Below are 20,026 nucleotides of genomic sequence, written 5' to 3'. Positions count from 1 at the left end.
CTCGACGAACTGAGCCCTCCGGGCCTCGGTTCGAAAATCGATTTCCACAGTGATTGCATAACCTTTCTATTCTACCGTTCCATTCTAACTGTCCCGTATACATAGGAAATCCAATAGGATATGAGACAATTATGCGTAGAATGGCAGTATATGAGAAAGGCAAAAATTATTAAGATGATATTTTTCACAAGTTCATATTTTACTAGAAGTAATATCGAAAAAAACTATATTTGAAGCGAAATTGATTTCTATATTTGACGCAATACATTCATTTAGCGTTTTTTTACTGATTTTATAGGTGCTTAGGAGTTTTTAAGTTTTTCGTCCGATACGGCACATTTCAGGGCCATTGATGATTCAAGACATTCAAGAAGGCATATTACAATACGGAATTATTTTTTCCCGTTGCAAATAGCGTACAAGGAGATTTTTTCCTTTTTTTCGGAATTGTGCGTATACGTTTTATAATTCAGATTCTTTCAAATGTTGTGCAATGTCATAACATTTCGAGTCCTTCTAAATCTCAAGTAATGTACAAAACTCAATTGGTTACATGTTACAGATAAAATAAAATACAAGAGAACCTCGTTCCCCTTGCAACAACAACAACCACAATAAAAACTATAGAGCAATGGAAAAAAGTGATCTGCAGTTCAAATGCCTCTCAACCATTGATACATGTGATAATTTAGAAGATATAATTACCAAGTTTATGCTAAATGTACAAAACCATTTTGATTTATTCCCACGTTTCGTCAACGACACATCAATGCGTTAGCAGTTTATATTAAACTGGTACTTTTCTAGGGTAATTGGAATAAAGTAGATTTAATACAATTATTTTATACTTTTGAATAAGTATTGCTAATATTATCCCAAGATCATATGAAATTATTGAAAACATGTGCTCAATTAATTTGTTAACCCATAACTGTGGAGAGAATTGAAGACAAACACGAGAAAAGGTCCTAAATGCAAATAATAGTTTCCCTTTCTTTACTTTCTTTGTCAATTATTACGGTCCGATCGGTAAACCCTCTATCTAACACTTTCTAACACTTTATCTAGAATAACAGCTGAGCCCATCGACTTTCTATCTGTACCCAAGAAATTGTTGGAAAATACAGGAATATGCCGTAATAATTGAAACAGTAAGCAAACAAAGAGAAACTGTCCTTTGCACTTGGGATCTTTTCTAATGTTCATCGAGAATTTGAGTTATTGATGCCTAAGAAGACATCGTTTAGCCGTCGGATGAGTCTCGAATTTTTTAAATTCTTGTCTTTAAAAGTAGAACAGAACCTATTAGTCATGAAAATAAAGAGAATATCCTTTGATGTACCTCATAATTGGAGTCAAATAAATTTGCTTCCGTGTAGATTGATTCTCAAAAACTCAATAACAATATTTTATAATTTCCAGAATGCTGTAAATATTCACCTCTCTTTCAACATTAAAGAACATAAATCGAACTGTCAGTTCACAGCCGCTGGATTGTTCTTTCAAAAGTATCAATGGGTTGGATAAACAAACGTAATCCTGATCTTCTCGTTTGTTCATTTTGCTGTGCATCGTAAGCCGGAAAACTTTTTAGTCTGGTTTTTCGCCAATCAAAATATTGTTTCGTAGCCCACCCAAACCGCATTCCGCGCACGAATAATCGCAGTGTTCATCCCGTCTGGTCGCCAGAGTAGTAGATTCGTGATACGCACACACAGCACGAACGGTACTGGCGTCACGGCGTGAAACGATCATTTGAACAGAAGAAAAGCAGTCCTAAATTTATCTTCAAGTTTACGCTGAAACAAGATCAATGCCAGCCCGCAGTCAACCAATATGCAAGCATTGTCAGGCTTCGAGGGTGGTTCAACGGTTTTCATTTGAATTACACTTTCTGCTTCCATTAGACGATACACTACTACTCACTGTTCTGATTGACAAAGGATATCCTTGATATTTGACTCGGTTTACTGAGCAGTTTTCCGTCTGCGGAGATCACTTACCGTGTACTCCAAATTGGGCCGCCCGGATGTTTTTTTCTTAAAGTTATCCATTGTAGATATCCTGTCCAAGGCTGAAGGAACGTTTTACACGAATTTAACACAAAATTTTCTTTTAACACAGTAACTTGAGTCGAATTTGAATAATCACTTTTAAACGCTAAACTTTCGATATATCAACAATTAATGAAAATGTTACATGCAAAATTGAAAAAGTTTTTATCCAACAAGCCTGGCAAATACGAAACGAATACGCGCCGAATAAACGGGTAGGCGGATGAACGAAATGGTGATTGAGAGACAAGGAAAAAACACGTCCGTTTTCCACGAGATTTTCCGTACGAATGAGCAGTTTGGGCGGGCGCAAGTCGTCGATGACCCAAGGCAACGGTGGCATGCTTTCGCTACAATGCGTTCTTATGGTGGTGTGCGCACTGTTGACATGCGACTTTCGAGGTGCTTCACCGCCGCCGACCGGGACGTGTGACAAGAATTGTGTCACGCGTACGTACGCCGCATCGGTTGCGTATCGCTCTCCGGTGCGACGAGACAACAAACGAAAAGTTGTCGCAGATTTTCACTGGATGTGTGCGAGGATTCCTGTGGTGCGTGTTCGGCATAGACGCGTAGCAGATGTTGATAGTAGCGGTTCGAAACCACTGCTGCTCGCGGCTCTTTCAAAACTCTCTTCGTTCTGATGCAGGATGGTTGATGTTTAGTAATAGCGGAGATATAAAGTTCAAATGATAATATTTCTATTTAAATTCGTCTTAACAAAGAGAATCCGGTTTTAATATGATTGATGCATTGTAATTATATTATCACTGATTTTTAATTATTAGTATACAGTATCAGAATGAGGAGGTTTCGAGTGGATATACCAATTTGAGTTTGTTTGTAATAAGAATGGTTTTTATGTGAGAAACGAATACCAAAGTCTTCGTTTCTGAACACCCGAATTGGTTTCTTTAATTCGATCGTCCCACGACCAAAGGCCACAACTGCAAATGTCAGTTTCGCTTAGTTTCCTTTCCTTTCGCAAATTACCAGATTGCTTTTATATTAGATGCTTAACTACTCGCGTTATTTTCAAGCCGAAGCCTCAAACTTTCGATTGATTTTGGAAACTTTATAGAAATTTCAATAACAGCTCCGTGATAATCGAAAGAGAATCGCCAAGAATCGGCTGCGTAGTCTACTGAACCAGAATGGCCAAATTGATCAATAGGAATGTAATATCAAGACTTTGCTTACTGATCGAAAATATTCTTGATCTACGGTGCAATAAACTTGTTCACTGGTAAAGGAAAAAAAATCATCTCATTGCTGGGAATGAATAAACGACAATAATAATGCAACATTTAAAAAAAATCAGTAAATCTATGATCAAGCCGACCGACGTTTTCAACAGACATTTTAAACTTTTCCACTGAATCTGTCATTATCGAGTATTCAAATAAAATTTGTGACTGTGCCCGAGAGAAGAATTTGTATAATATTTCTTTACGTTTATTGTCATGTTATTTCTTTAACACATGTCTAAGATCTTCTAAATACTTGTCATGATACCATATATTCTGAGATCATTTACATTCCTACTTTAAATGACAACAATTCACTGCATAGAGTAGCACAGCCGATTCGTGTAGGACTGAAAACATCTTCTAAATCTATAGGTCATTTTAGTAGATGGTCATAGAAATTTACTTTGGCTGAACTGATTTCGGATTCAGTTTCCGGAAGTAGTGGTCTGGAAAACACAACGAAACTCACATAAATTTTTCAGAAATAAATTAACAGTACGAGGAAACCAAACCAGGTGAACGAGGGTAATTGAAACCTAAACCATTGATTTTAACTATGGTACATATGCACATGACTTCATGTCAGGCCATTTCACAGCGATTTCGGTCTTCAATCGCTTCATTAATGTACGCTAATACTGGCTTTTTCATTTGAGGTGGTCTTCCAAAAGTATACTACCGACATAGTGATCTTTCCGTCCCATTAAGACGCCCTTCGAGGCACTTGTGCCGTTTCGACTATTGTCGGGTAATCATTCTGTTCTCTGGCGTATAATAATGGATTCAGCCAAACATGTACTCGAAGTGCGCTTGCGTTCGACTTTCTAGACCTAAACAGGTATGTGCAGGATCTAGCGGCAGGACATCTTTCTCATCTGCAGAATCTTGCTTAACTCGGTCTCGGTTGTCTAGTACAATTTTATGTATTATTATTATTGTCATTTATTTTTCCCCGGTTTCATCCTCCATTTCATGCGTGCTTTATCGGCAGTGGAGTTTTGACAGGATCAAAAGCCCCACAATATTTCCCAAAATTTTTTTTTCTTGCTGTTCGTAACGCCCAGAACTTACATAAAACTAACGCATGTAACGCTTCGTAACACCCACATTTCCAAAAAAAGTAACGCATGTAACGCTTCGTTACACCTATAACTTTTAAAAAAGCAACGCATGTAACGTATATAACTTACTGAAAAATAACGCATGTGACACTTCGTAACACATATAACTTACATAAAGTAACGCATGTAACGCTTCGTAACGTCTATAACTTACAAAAAAGTAACGCATGTAACGCTTCGTTACACCTGTAACTTACAAAAAAGTAACGCATGTAACGCCTATAACTTACTGTAAAAAAAGGCATGTGACACTTCCTAACACATATAACTTTCATAAAGTAACGCATGTACCGCTTCGTAACGTCTATAATTTCAATAGTTGTACTATTTATGTACCATTTAATTCCACTATATTTTTTTATAACCGATACACTGAAGAAGGATGTAGATAACATTCCGAAATACGTGTATCTGTATTGTAACGTTTGTTATGCTTCATTAAAGTATAGTGACTCTGTGAAAGTGTAATAACGTGACAGTGAAATAGTGGAATTAAATGGTACATAAATAGTGCAACTATTGAATATATTCCGCTAACAGCTCCAGTTAAAAATAGTCTATAACTTACAAAAAAGTAATGCATGTAACGCTTCGTAACGCCTATAACTTACAAAAAAATAACGCATGTAACGCCTATAACTTACTGAAATGTAACGCATGTGACACTTCGTATCACATATAACTTACAAAAAAGTAACGCATTTATCGTTTCGTAACGCCTATAACTTATAAGAAAGTAACTACATGTGCCGCTTCGTAACGCTCCGTAACACCTTCAACTCACTTAAAATATCACATGTGACGCCTATGATTAACAAGAAAGTAATGCATGTAACGCTTCGTAACACCTATTACTTACAAAAATATCTTGCATGTAAAGTCTATAACTTACAAAAAATAACGCATGTAACGCTTCGTAAAGTATATCATTTAAGAAAAAAGTAAAGCACGTAGCGCTTCGTAACACCTTTAACTTACAAAACAATCACGCATGTAACGTCTATAACTTACATAAAAGTAACGCTTGGTAACACCTATAACTTACAAAAGAGCGACGTTTATAACACTTCGTAGGGAGCGGGTCAAAGTCATTTCGACGAATGCCATTTCGCCGAAAGTCATTTCGTCGAAAGGGTTTTTTCGCCGGAAGGGTCATTTTGTCGAAAGGGTTATTGTGAAACGACCATCAGGCGAGGCATCGAATCTTGTACATAGAATTAGGGGAGAGAAATGTTAATTTCGTGCGCGCCAAAATAGCGTTGCGATGGCGTTGCTGAGCTGAAGATTGATTTCGCTCCAAGCTGACAAGGTCTGGTCTAACCCTTATTAAGGTTTTAGCATTCATAATTTCTACACAATATCTCATATGATTTGTAACAAAATATCTCATATAATTTGATTTTATTGTATTTGATCTCACGGTGTAATCAACAGCCCCATAATATTTGTCAAACTTTTTTTCCGTTTCCGATTCCGGCAGGGGCCATTTCTCGTATTAGCGAATAAATTTATTGCATTAAATTAGTAGAGATCTAAATGTGTGTAAGAAATTTAATGGTGAAGTAATCAACACGTAGCAATGTAGCAATTCGCCTGTAGAGGCGTTGTGAGCAGCTCAACAATCGCTTATGGACTCTTGCTATCGAGCTTGCATACAAAGGTAAATCATGCGTGCAAAACCGTTGTTGTTTAAAAAAGTTTGTAAGAGATTAGATGTCTGTTATCTGTGGTGCAACTACAGACACTCTACTTCAGCTCAGCGTAGCTTAGTTCATGAGCTCTTGTTATCATACCATGTGTTCAATCCTAATTTATTTATTTATCGTTTATGTATACCCGGATTTAATCTAGTTGTGGTCGTTTGACGGGTAGATTTAATGCTGTTTCAATAATATTTCTTTATTACTGTGAATAAAATTCATAAATATACTCTATGTTTTTTTATTCTGTGATCTTTATCGGATTGAAATTTTACTACACTTTTTCAGTAAAATTATCTCAAACAATCTGTCACGCAATCGTGAAAAAACTATCGATTTCACTAACAATTTTTCGAGCATATTATTCAAGTGAAATTATCTTGAACATTTTATTGACGTCGGTGATATGTCAAAATTGTAATATTAAAACCAGTTCGAAGAATTGTGACCCTATAGTTCAAATAGATGAAGATTCATGAGTCATTTCAAAACAACTCTTAATGTATTTTCAAATTGCTTGTATTGATTCAACTACCGTATTGAAGTCCAGACTGTAAATATCAGTGATTGACAGAATGCTTTAATTAAATGGCGCGACAGTTAAATTTAGAATCTCCCATACATGAAATGCCAAATCATTCGTCCGCGAACGAAATGTTTAAACAATGACACTTATCAAACTGATGATCGTGCACATATTTCCGGAAGATATTACGTTATCTCACATGGCCGTACAATGCATAGCGGACCGAAATGGAAAACTAGCGCGACAAAAATGTTTTCGCTATTAAGTATTAAAGATAATACTTTTGTCTTGCTAAAATCCCCTTTTGGGACCACTGTGTGGGTTACATTGAAATATCATTGCAAAGTAATGTGCAGAGAGCTATGTTTGAGACGAAATTGAAATTAGTAATGATTGTTTTATTAAGAAATAGTAATTGATTCATTGCTTTTACATTGAAACCTTCTTGGTGTGTAGAATATTATTTTACAAGAAACATACTCCGGATAAGTTTGAGAGGTAAAGGGTTTTTACCCCGTAATTTATGCTAGGTGCACATAACCAATTTCACTGGGTTTTACGTTTCGTCTTAGACCTCCGACCTGACGGTTCAACATAAATCGCTAGGCACCGCACTATATACCAAAGTAAAATATCAAATAAGTGTTTTGCAAATAGCATTAACGTTACGTCTGCCTAGCGTAACGTAAAATAAAGAGAAAAAAAATACTCCGGATGTTAAAGTAATCCGAAAAAGTTTCATATTAAATCCGTTCTCATGAAAAGATGAATTAGATTTTACCATATTTTTTTCTAAAACCTGTCTGAGGATTCAACAATCAAACTAATGTTTCCTGCATGATAACCGACTACATACATCAGTACATTGATCGGGCTCCTAACTTGAACTATTTTGCATAAAAAATGTACACAAAGAACGTTCCTTACTAGGATTAATTATGGACGAAATTTTATTTCATATTTGCACGTGTTCTGATTTCATATCTAGGCATCAAGACGAGAATCAACATGAATGGAAGAGCTTACCTTTTGCAGACCCTGTCAGCTTGGAGCGAAATCAATCTTCAGTTTAGCAACGCCATCGCACGGTGTCACATTCAACTTATCATGTCAATTATATGGGTGCGCAGTGCTGCTATTTTGGCGCGCACGAGTTTGACATTTCTCTCCCCTACTTCTGTGTACGAGATTCGATGCGGACTCGCTTGAGGGCGCCATGCTCGCAAAAAATGTTGTTGCCAATAATTTGTTCGAGAAATGTGAGAGCTGGATATCTTGTTAATATGATGTCTTTGCCTTTTGTTACTGGTCACATATTCCTTCATTTCACTCGTTTCGCCAGAAGGAAGAAAGAGTGATGAAATCATTGTACAAACAAAAGGCAATGCAAAAAAACTACCGAGCCGTTGTTCTGCTACTTGTTGTTCAGTATACTGCTTTTGGCAAGAGCGTGGAATTCAGCCATAATACATAACGAAATGCGTGTATGCGAAGTAGGATGTTTTTCCGTGAGAATTTACAAAAAAAATAAACTGTCCCAATATAGATTACATAAATGATCTTAAGATTGACATAAAAATTTAAAAACAGATATAATTTTCCATTTCCATCGATTACATAAAAAAGGTAAACAATTAGTTTTTAATGTAGAGCTCTATTTCTGATTTGTATGCATATAAATTGTTTAATTTGTTCATTGTTAGGTAGCATTAATCCCGCAACATTAAATGTGCCACAAACAAATTTAAAAATGACTCAATTAACTAAAGTCTCTTCAAGTGTTAAAGGAAATCACTGACGTGAACTTCAAACTCCGTTTGGTTCGCACCCATTTCAGCTGAAGTCACCGATAAAGTCACCAGACCATTTTTATGAATCTAGAACCAGGTAAACAGATTCTGAAACCTCTTAGTAATAGATGTGAGTTTTATTGGGCCTCTTATAAACTCTATGTCCGTTATTTCCGAAATTGAAAATGTAGGACCGATGAAGTCATACTGAGTTTGATACATTAAGATTGGTTCAGCCGTTTGTGTGAGAATTCTGTCAATTGTTTCCACTTCATTTCTGTAACTCCGGTCACGCCAGTTGGGTTTGGATAATATTCAATAGCTATTGCTATGGGACCACAAGAGCTTCCGTCATTCCGACTGATTGCTGTCGATTCTGGTATATGTTTTGTGGCCCATAACAGCGCATCCTAACTTGTAAGTCTTGGTAGTTGATGGTCAGACAAACTAATTACAGCCTTTCCGATCCGGAAGCACCCGAAGTAGGAGTCAGAAACTCAGGAATGGAATTCACATACCTTCGACTGCAATTGAACTATATTTTCAATCGACTTTCGATTCCGGAATTACTGGGAGATAGGTCTTCAAAATATCAAAGCGCTATAAAAAGGGGAATGTAAAAATGGTACGACATCTTAAACATTTCTATCGAAACTATTTGTACTAGCAGAGAGTTTTCATTTAAAGTTCGTCGGTCTTGGTTTCAAGAGCTCCGAAAATAGTGGTCAAAAGATTCCAAAATGGAAATTTCAAAGATTCTTCATATAAACTCCAATGAGAAAGGCATCAGTATTAATCAGGGTCGATTAAAGCATAAATATATTTTGATGCAATGTTCGCATTATCATTTGATGCGGTGAATTGCATATTCACTCAATACATTATGAAATTATAAAATTTTTATGACAACGTAATGAAAATGTATGTGTCGGTCAATAAGTTTCCAGTCTGATAGACAGATGGCGTAACTAATTAAAAATTCCTCAAGCGTTCAATAGAGATATCCTTCAGATGTCATCTGTCAAAATCTAATCATGTTCGGTTTATTAGTGTTTTAATGAAAAAAATCGGCACAAGTAAAGAAATCTTCTCAAAACCGCATCCCTTCATTATAGATAATCGAAAAGTGAAATTACAGGAGATTACCGATACCGTAAATAAGGAAGGATGTGTATTCACAATTTTGTATCAGCACTTGTAAGTGATGAAATTGTTTTCGCGTTCTCTCACAGCTTATCAAAAACAAATTATTGTTACGATGGCTTAATTCCATGAATTGAAAATTGGGTTGATATCACATTCGCAAAATCAGCCAGATTTTGCCCTCAGCGACTACTTTCTGCTCTTAGATTTTAAAAACAAAGTTTGTTGGCAAGGGATTTGCATCGAATAACTATCGCTGAAACTGAAGCATTTTTCTTGAGGACAACGAGCAATTGTGACATAAAAGTGGTGTTGAATGTTGGTATGCCGTTGGAACAATTGTTTTGCTACATTGATGCATAAAATAGGTATAGCATTTGGTACCAATTATGAAATTTTCCATGGCGATTGTAATGCATGTTAGAAGAGTTTTGGTGGTGGTGTACTCGTTGCTATTCACCGCCGCTTGAAAGGACGGCTAATTATTAGCTAAAATTTCTGTTTGATTTTCATTGATTGACTCGCATATTCAGTCGATAGAAGATGTCATTGCTGCCCATATGCATCCGGCAGATGAAATACTTATCGTCGGTAATTTCAACTACCCAAGCTTAAAATGGCTCACAGCTTCCGATGGTTTTCTGTTTGCTGATCCAATGCATTCTTTTGTAAGCACGTTAACGAGCAAAGGAAGGAGTCAGATCTTTCTTCATCTATGTTTCAAAATGAACAGACAAGTTCTAGCATGCAGGAAATTTGCGAAATGTTCATGAAGAAATTCTCTGAGATATTTTCTAGAGAAATCTTAGCACCTTACCAAATCACCCGGGCTGCACTTAACGTTCCCGTTTTGGGACAGTCAATGAATTCAATCAACATATGCGCAAGTTCCGAAAAAACAGCAGTCGCAAAAATGAAGTCTTCACACTCTGCTGGACCCGGCAGTTATTTTGAAGCGATGCTCTAGTGGTATTATAGTACCTCTATGTCTTCTGTTCCGACTGTCACTCATGACTGGAGTATTTCCTGATATTTGGAAATATGCTTATATGTTTCCTGTGTACTAAAAAGGAGACAAGAAGTACATCGACAGTTACCGTGGTATCACCGCTCTTAGGGCCATTCCTAATTGTTTGAGCTTGTCGTTCTGGAGCCTATTTTTAATCACTGCAAGCAGTACATCGTAGAAACTCAACACGGTTCATGCCGAAACGCTCAACTGCCACTAACCTACTAACGTCCACGACGTTTATAACGGATGCTATGTCTAAAGGTCATCAAACGGACGTTTTCTACACGGATCTCTCTGCTGCTTTTGATAAAATCAATCACGCTATCACAATAGCCAACTTGGACAGACTGGGCTTCGGTTCCAACATTCTTCGGTGAATTCAATCGTATCTTTGCAATCGACGGCTGGCGGTTAAGATCAATGAAAACGTTTCCAAGGAATTTTTTGCTTTTTCTGGTATTCCACAAGGCAGTCATCTCGGACCACTGATATTTATACTGTATTTCAACGACGTGAACTATTCATTGAAAGGTTCACGATTAATCACGATATTCACTACAAATTATCAAGACTCTTGAAGATGCCTAGTTCCTTCAGAGTGAGCTTGAAATTTTCTCCGAGTGGTGTGAAATTAATAAAATGACGCTAAATATCAGCAAATGCTCGATTACCATCTTCACACGAAAAAAAAACACCTATTCGTTTCAATTATTGCCTTCGAGGATCAGTGATTGATAGAGTCAATTGTGTCAAAGATCTTGGCGTTCTTTTCGACGAACAATTGAATTACAAGCAGCATATTCGTACGCCGTGGCAAAGGCTTCTCGTTGTCTAGGACTTGTCATGAGAACCGCTAAGCACTTTACTGTATACTGTTTGAAATCTCTCTACTGCTCGCTTGTATGGTCAACACTCGAATATTGTTCATCAGTATGGAACCCTCACTCATAATGGAGCTTTAAGACTTGAATCAATACAGCGCAGATTCGTTCCTTTCGCCCTTCGTCGTTTGCCCTGGAATAACCCTCACCAGCTGCCTAGTTATGAAAGCCGTGGGATGCTTATCGGACTCGATACTCTGCAAGTACGCCGAGATCTGCTCCGTGAAATGCTAATTGCCGATATTTTGACGAACAATATTGATTACCCTGCACTACTTAGTCAAATCAACATCAATGTTCGTTCTAGAGCTCTTCGCAACAACAACCTCCTCAGAATGCCTCTTCGTCGTACTAACTACGGAATCAACGGTGCCGTTATTGGATTGCAGCGAACCTTCAATAGCGTATCTATGGGATTCGACTTCCGTTTTCCTCGTAGCAGAATAAAAGCGAATATTTTTAATATTCTTAGAAATAATCATTGGGACTTTAGTTTATCTGTTGATTAAAATATATATAAATAAATAAATGAATGAAATCGAAATTTGGGAAGAAGTTTTTTTTTATTTGTCAGACTGGAGACTTTGTTGACATGTTTTCTCTTCTGCAGTGGATCCATGGAAGTTGACCATCAATGTTAACTTCCCTCTCTGAGCAGCCTAGATAGCCGTGTAGTGTCGGTAGCGGTTTCCCAACTGGCTAAGAATAACGCTACGGTCCACCTGTACCGGTGGTATAAGTCCACCAAACAGGTAAGCCGTGTGGCATCCGGCGGAATTATTTTTTACCAAGAATTGATCCACTGGTTTCCTGTTCCATGTCGTAAAAGGCCACAAAAATAGGAACTCCTAAGTCAAGGTGTATTTCCGTGCCGATGGCTGAATGGCTGCAGGAGGTTAAACATTGCAGTCGTGAACGGAATATCTTGGGTTTTTCCTCAAGGTGGTGTACTATCCCCACTTTTATGGAACCTAGTCACTGATAGTTTGTTAAGGAAACTTAATAACCTCGGATTTCCGACTTATGGTTTTGCCGACGATTATCATTTATTGATGACCGGTATAAGCATTAACACTCTCTTTGATTTAATGCAGCAAGCCCTGCGATCTGTTGAACAATGGTGTTGTCAGGTTGGATTATCTGTAAATCCGGGCAAAACATCAATGGTGCTTTTCACTCATCGTAGGATAATTACAGAAGCTCGTCCGTTGCAGTTCTTTGGTTCAGGGGTCACTGTGGTCGATCAAGTTAAATACGTCGGGGTTATTCTTGACTCAAAACTGAATTGGTCTGCTCACATTGACTTCAGGATTGAAAGAGCTTGCGTGGCTTTCGGCCAATGCAGACGAGCTTTTGTAAAATCGTGGGGACTCAAACCCAGATATATTCATTGGATCTACACAACTATTGTTAGACCAATTTTAGCATATGGATGTCTTGTATGGTGGCAGAAAGGAGAAGTCGCGACAGTTCAGTCAAAGCTAAATCATCTCCAAAGGATGGTCCTAATGGCGATGACAGGAGCATTCACGACAACTCCTACTGCTGCTCTAGAGGCGCTACTGTGCATTAAACCACTACATGTGTTCCTAAAACAAGAAGCATTATCTTGTGCATACCGTCTTAAGGTTATAGGCTTTGGAACAGTAACCCTTTGGATTATGCTACTAGCCACACTCGCTTGTGGTCTCAAATGGTTACGTGGGATGAGTATTTACTCGCTCCTAGTGACCTAACTCTCACATGCAGTTTTCCTTTTAAAACATTCAATGTGAGCTATCCTCTTCGTTAGGAATGGTTGTCTGGTTGTCTGGAACGACAACTTGAGGAACACATAGTTTGTTTTACGGTTCTCTGTTGAATGGTCGTGCTGGTGCTGGTGTCTACTGTCGTGAAATGAGGCTGGAGCAGTCTCATTCACTTGGTAGATACTGTACTGTGTTCCAAGCAGAAATCTACGCAATTCTGTGTGGAGTACAATCGGCACTTCAGCAGAGGATCTGTGGTAAACGAATTTATTTTTGTTCCGACAGTCAGGCAGCCTTAAAAACACTCAGTTCGAATGACTCACGGTCGAATCTAGTGATCGCATGTCGAACTCAAATTGAAGATCTCAGCATTTCAAATGCTGTTTACTTCTTATGGGTACCCGGCCATTCTGGTATTACTGGAAATGAATGGGCTGATGAGTTGGCTAGAGCTGGTGCAACGAATGATTTCGTTGGTCCTGAACCAGCTTTACCACTTTCAACTAGTTGTATAAAGCACAAGATACGTTCTTGGGCTGCATCCAAACATGCCAGCTACTGACGCAGCTTGCAAACTTGCGCTCAGACAAAAGCATTTCTACCAGATTTAAATCTGAAAATGTCAAAGTGTCTACTGCATTTCTCCAAGTATCATTGAAGTATTCTGGTCAGAGCTCTGACTGGACATTGCAAACTCAATTATCACATGGCTACTATTCAACGTGCTGAGTATTATTCGTGTGATTTGTGTAAATGCGATTATGGTACTTCATATCATCTGATATGTAACTGTCCCGCATTGACGCAGCTACGTAACCGGGTTTTTTGGTTCTCCATACATGGTTGAGTCTGTGTATGCGGAGCTAAAATTGAAGGATATTCTCTCGTTTCTCACCCAATGTGGTAAGGAGCTATAGTCAGAAGGGTTCATCGTTCTTCCTGGAGTGAATGAATCCCTTCTGTATTCACCTTAAATAGGGTTTAGCAGATTGTTTGGCATCCTTTGGGGGGTACCGAATTCACTTCTGCTCTTACATACTGCGAGTCGTTCTGCATTCTTCCGGGAGTGCAGAATGGTGTCGCTTTTGTAAGATCTCTAAATCCTCTCGGGGGTTGGAGGTTTTATTAACAGCAGACTGTTCTGGACCTCGTTGAGGTTCAGAATTTCCTTCTACTTCCACTAAATGTTATCCTCAGCAGATTGTTCAGCATCCCTTAGGGGTGCAGAATTTACTTCTGCTTTTATGTGTTTTTGTGTCGTCAATTTTTCCCATCCTCCTAGTCCAACCCTTACCATTTCCTTTCAATCCTTCCCTCTTATATATCGGGAAAATGATGCTAAAAACATATTGATGGCAAGGCACAAATCTCCAAATATCAAGGGGAACGTGCCATTTGAGCCAATTTGTTCTGATTCCTGAACTACGGAATCAACGGTGCCGTTATTGGATTGCAGCGAACCTTCAATAGCGTATCTATGGGATTCGACTTCCGTTTTCCTCGTAGCAGAATAAAAGCGAATATTTTTAATATTCTTAGAAATAATCATTGGGACTTTAGTTTATCTGTTGATTAAAATATATATAAATAAATAAATGAATGAAATCGAAATTTGGGAAGAAGTTTTTTTTTATTTGTCAGACTGGAGACTTTGTTGACATGTTTTCTCTTCTGCAGTGGATCTGCATTCGTATGCGATCTACGTTGGCATCAGTTTCACCATATCCGAAACAGAATAAATATATTACTGTTTTAATTTACGATATTGTTGAAGTAGTCAAACTTATTCCAACCATTTAGGATTCTTTTTTTTCAATTATAGAGGTTTTAACATTAATGTCATTCGCCTCTTCGGGCCAGAAAAACTTTCTGACCCTATGTGCGGGGTTGGGAATCGAACCCAGGCGGGCTGCGTGAAAGGCATCGACTTACCCATCACGCTATACCCGTCCTCCATTTAGGATTCGTTTAGTGAACAAATATTTATTTTGAAAGTTTTTTAGACAGATGATAATTTGAGATAGTAAGATTTTTTGTTACAGTAGTTTTCAAAATTCAATCCATTAGTGTCTTTAGCATTTTTTTGGTTCTCGTGAATGTTGATAAGACTCTCGAAGATTAAAGTTTTTCTAATTCTAATTTTGATATATTACATCTAAGAGACAGAAAGTCCGAAAAAACCACGCTACCCCATTTGCGAGTTGGCGTACACGCACAGTGTGATCAGTCGTCAATTTCAATCAATATTAATTTTAATTTTGATTCTTGCACACACTTTGCTCGACTGGAACGGAATAACTGTTCAAAGTTTGCACTATGACCTTGATGCTCAAGTGAATAGAGATAGGGTACCATTTCAAAGCATCAATTTATTTCAATTGATAAGAGTCGAAATCAAAACTAAGTATCTTCAATCGATTTAACGCAATTTGAACCACCAACTGGTTTACTAAAGCGGTTTGGTATAACTCCTTTATTGTAATTTACACATAACAATCTATTTAGGGATATGTTCAATAAAAAAATTATCGGGCTATACGATTGTAACGAATATAATATTTCATCGTGCGAAAATGTAGCACCAATATCGGTCTTTATGCGAATCGCATCCTAATTGAGTGAATGCTGTGGGAATAACGAAGTAGCAAAAATTTCCATCAAACTATAAATAACGCCACAAACACAATCTAAGAAACATTCTTCATCGTAGTCAAATCAAGCACTGTTTTGAACCTGACACGATGTAGCAATCAAAACATAAACAATTCCAAGTTTCCTTCTCCTACATGATTGTTTCTCTCTCTTTGAAGGTATGCGACCTACAAATCCTGTGCATCGCATGTTACAAAGTGAATCGAAACACCCGTCCAGGTACGATAAATTTTCCATGACGTCACTTTCTTCACACAAACCCAAACAAAATCCAATCACTTTACACGCACAAACTCTAAACTGGAGCGACGGCGGTGCAATATTGTTCATTGAACAGTTTTCATTAAAAAAACGTCGTATCTCTTTTCTTTCATGCCGATCTACGACCGGCCGGCCTTTTTACAGCGATTTTTCGATCCGCCGATCGTTCTCCTGCTGGTCTGAGTAATGTCACAGATCTGAGCACATGGCCATCCACCTTCGTTTAATTGGAATCGTTTGCAACAGTTTTGTGAACTCACGACCACCAGCACAAATTTATCGGTCTCGTGCGGCATCTTCTGCTACTCGAAACTGATTGTTATGAATGGAAAGCTCGTCGGATCAAAGAATGAGAGAATTTTCATGTGAGCAAGCTATGAGAGCTTTTAAGCTTTAAAATCACACAAACATTGCTCCTGCATGTATGTTGAATGTTTGAAAGCTTCAATTGACTTTATTTGCTATATGTACAGGGCTGTATTCTGGAATCTGTTTCTAATACAGTATGTTTATACTTGTAATCTACTTATCTTTATTCTAGCAATTCCAGAAACGGGTAGAAAGTCATCAGACTTCACATACTCAAATCTAGAGAAAACTGTTTACATGTTTTGAGAATGACAAGCCATTTATTTTGCACGAATTTACAGACCACTTCGACTTAAAACTGATTGTTAATAAGGGTGGATGTATTTTAACTTCAAATGGTGGTGACTCCAAAACTTCAAATTGCTTACCAATGATGCTCAAATAGAAGTTCTAGAAATTCTGTTGGGCACTTTAAAAGAAATATGCACTGCAAAAATGAATGTTATTTATAGATTTAGATCAACTTTAAATGGATTGGAATTACTATAAACAATCAGTCTTGAATAGAATCAGTCTTTGATCCGACGAGCTCTATCCACGTAAAATCAACGGTTTTCCCCGTCGAAGATTTGTACGAAGCTTCATCAAAATCAGAACACCTTGACATTGATTTTACAACCGTTTCTGGTGATTATTTCGCGAATTCGCGGTCTCCAAAATATTTTATATATTCACTTTTCACTTTTCACTTTTCACTTTTCACTTTTCACTTTTCACTTTTCACTTTTCACTTTTCACTTTTCACTTTTCACTTTTCACTTTTCACTTTTCACTTTTCACTTTTCACTTTTCACTTTTCACTTTTCACTTTTCACTTTTCACTTTTCACTTTTCACTTTTCACTTTTCACTTTTCACTTTTCACTTTTCACTTTTCACTTTTCACTTTTCACTTTTCACTTTTCACTTTTCACTTTTCACTTTTCACTTTTCACTTTTCACTTTTCACTTTTCACTTTTCACTTTTCACTTTTCACTTTTCACTTTTCACTTTTCACTTTTCACTTTTCACTTTTCACTTTTCACTTTTCACTTTTCACTTTTCACTTTTCACTTTTCACTTTTCACTTTTCACTTTTCACTTTTCACTTTTCACTTTTCACTTTTCACTTTTCACTTTTCACTTTTCACTTTTCACTTTTCACTTTTCACTTTTCACTTTTCACTTTTCACCTTTCACTTTTCACTTTTCACTTTTCACTTTTCACTTTTCACTTTTCACTTTTCACTTTTCACTTTTCACTTTTCACTTTTCACTTTTCACTTTTCACTTTTCACTTTTCACTTTTCACTTTTCACTTTTCACTTTTCACTTTTCACTTTTCACTTTTCACTTTTCACTTTTCACTTTTCACTTTTCACTTTTCACTTTTCACTTTTCACTTTTCACTTTTCACTTTTCACTTTTCACTTTTCACTTTTCACTTTTCACTTTTCACTGTTCGGGGACGGGCAAAGCGTAATGAGTAAGTAGCTCTATTTCACGCAGAATGCATTGGGTTCGATTCCCAACTCTACACAGAATCAAAATGGTTTTCTTTTATGAAGCGATTTTGACCTTTTGTTACAAATTATTGTCAATTAAGATAAATCGCGATCACTTTAAAATCAATATCCTCTTACCTGTTCGGTTTTGCCTTTTTCGACGTTTTGTTCTGGCGGATCAATTTTAACGGTAACTGGTTCCATTTGAAATGTACTACACTAGCAATAATTAATAACAGTGTGTGAGATAATTTAAATTAACACAATTCTGACCAGAAGTTTGTCACGGTCGACGATTTGTACACATATGTTAGTGGCAGCTCGTAGGTATTTGTTCGTGACTTTCAGAGGCTTGGATTAGTAGACTAACGATAAACTTTATTACCGCGTGTAGGACACGGTTGGGCCAGTTGAGTATGCAGCAAGGTTGTATGGTTTATACGATCGGAAAGTCCGTCGACAATCGTTTCTGCATCCACCGCACGAGCTAACTTACAACTGCTCGCTGGGACATGTCCGAAATCGTACTGACGGAGTGCATGATATTGATTGTCGCAGTGATGTACAAAAAGTTATACGCCATAAAGATTTCAATTATGAACCACTTCGGTTGTGTGAGCACCCAGCTGTTGAATCAGAAAACATCCGTTGTCGGCAGGAGATCCCCTTCAAATAATCACTGCCTAGATTGTGGCTTGCAGGGCTGAAAACGATCACCATATTAAATGGCTGGTTAGCCTTCGGATAGATACTAAACATGCAATCGACAATGGGATGCAATTTCGCTTAAAATTTATTTGCGTGAATTTGTTTTAGCATGTATCTGAATTTAAGGAAAGACGAGGTACTATAAAACGCTACCAAATTTCAGTACATTCTTCAGAATTATGAACATGGCGAAATTCAAATATGGCAATAAAAAGTCCGTTTAAGTTTATAACTGGCCGTTAAAAAGAGAGTTTCTATTCTGCAGAACACAGCATGGTCAAAGTGAACATGTGTGTTAAGTTTTTGAAAGGTACATGGATATAGGGTGTACAAGTCTGATATGTACATGGAATAAAAAACCTGGAAAACCTGAAACATCATCATACTTTTGGACTGTAGACAAAAAATTGGACATGAAAGAACAAATGTCGTTTGATCAATGCACGTTTTGTTGTAGATTTGGAATTTTATGTTTAATTTTTGGCATAACATAATAAATCCATTTAATACAGTCAATTAGACTTAATAGAAAAAATGAGCTTGAGCGGTAAGAATTTAAGTAACTAGTATTTTTAAAGTTTCCATAAATATTCAATATCAATGACCGTCACTATATATAACAAGAGGCTTCTGTTTAGCTCACAAACGATTTGTTCTGATAAGATGATAACAACTGATAACTGCTTATTGGTTGTTGGAATATTGATTTGAATGTTTCAATTAAACTAATTATTTTGAACAATGAAAGTACTGCTGTTGTCTGTCGGGAAGGTTGATAACGAGATTGTTTTCCTCGAGACAAAACTATCTAAACATCCGTCTTCCCAACCCGTGGTAGGATTGAGTGTTCTCAGATGTATATGCTGAGAAGTCTTCCGCAATTGAAAATACTACGAAGTAAAAATGAGAAAAAAAATTATAAAAGTAAAATAATGCGCATAATGGTGCTGATTCCCCGACGGGTTAACGAAAGAATGAACAATGAGCACTCGTTGAAACACAACCCGACGGATTCGTTTTTGAATCGTTACGATGTCGATGGAGTCATAAGAGCAGAAGTGGCGTAAAACAATTTTGTGCCCGTACCTTGAAAATCCGGATCTCTCCCATAATACCGGAATCGGCAGGAAGCTGGAGATCTGTACAATAGGGTACCAATATTTTGGAGTCATCTCTAATTTCGTAAAGCACAAAAAAAATGACCCTTTGAGCTCAATCGGGTATGGGCAGGTGGTGACGCCCGGCGATTAAAGCTTGAAAGTTTTCGATCATGAAAGATCTGGTGTTATCATGAAAAAAATTCGGTCAAAAAGACATTCGGTATCAC

At 37.3% G+C, this 20,026-nt stretch overlaps 1 protein-coding gene across 3 annotated transcripts in view; it reads right to left on the bottom strand.

Annotated features, from left to right (window-relative positions):
• The window catches only part of LOC131429633 (proton-coupled amino acid transporter-like protein pathetic), a 65,895-nt gene extending 47,351 nt beyond the window's left edge, over positions 1 to 18,544 (bottom strand). Inside the window, exon 1 of one of the 3 annotated variants that reach the window (XM_058593885.1) lies at positions 18,130 to 18,544. In XM_058593885.1, coding sequence (XP_058449868.1) covers positions 18,130 to 18,195 — 66 coding nt within the window. In that variant the 5' untranslated portion in view covers positions 18,196 to 18,544. Of the gene's footprint in view, positions 1 to 2,003; positions 2,355 to 18,129 lie in introns of those variants that run through there. The other 2 variants (XM_058593884.1, XM_058593887.1) reach the window with 2 other exon arrangements.
• Positions 18,545 to 20,026: the final 1,482 nt, after the last annotated feature.

This window comes from Malaya genurostris, chromosome 2, assembly GCF_030247185.1.
Source record: "Malaya genurostris strain Urasoe2022 chromosome 2, Malgen_1.1, whole genome shotgun sequence".
Classification (NCBI taxonomy): Eukaryota; Metazoa; Arthropoda; class Insecta; order Diptera; family Culicidae; genus Malaya; species Malaya genurostris.
The sequence above is the reverse complement of the archived record's forward strand: the minus strand, read 5'-3'. Positions and strand labels throughout refer to the sequence as shown.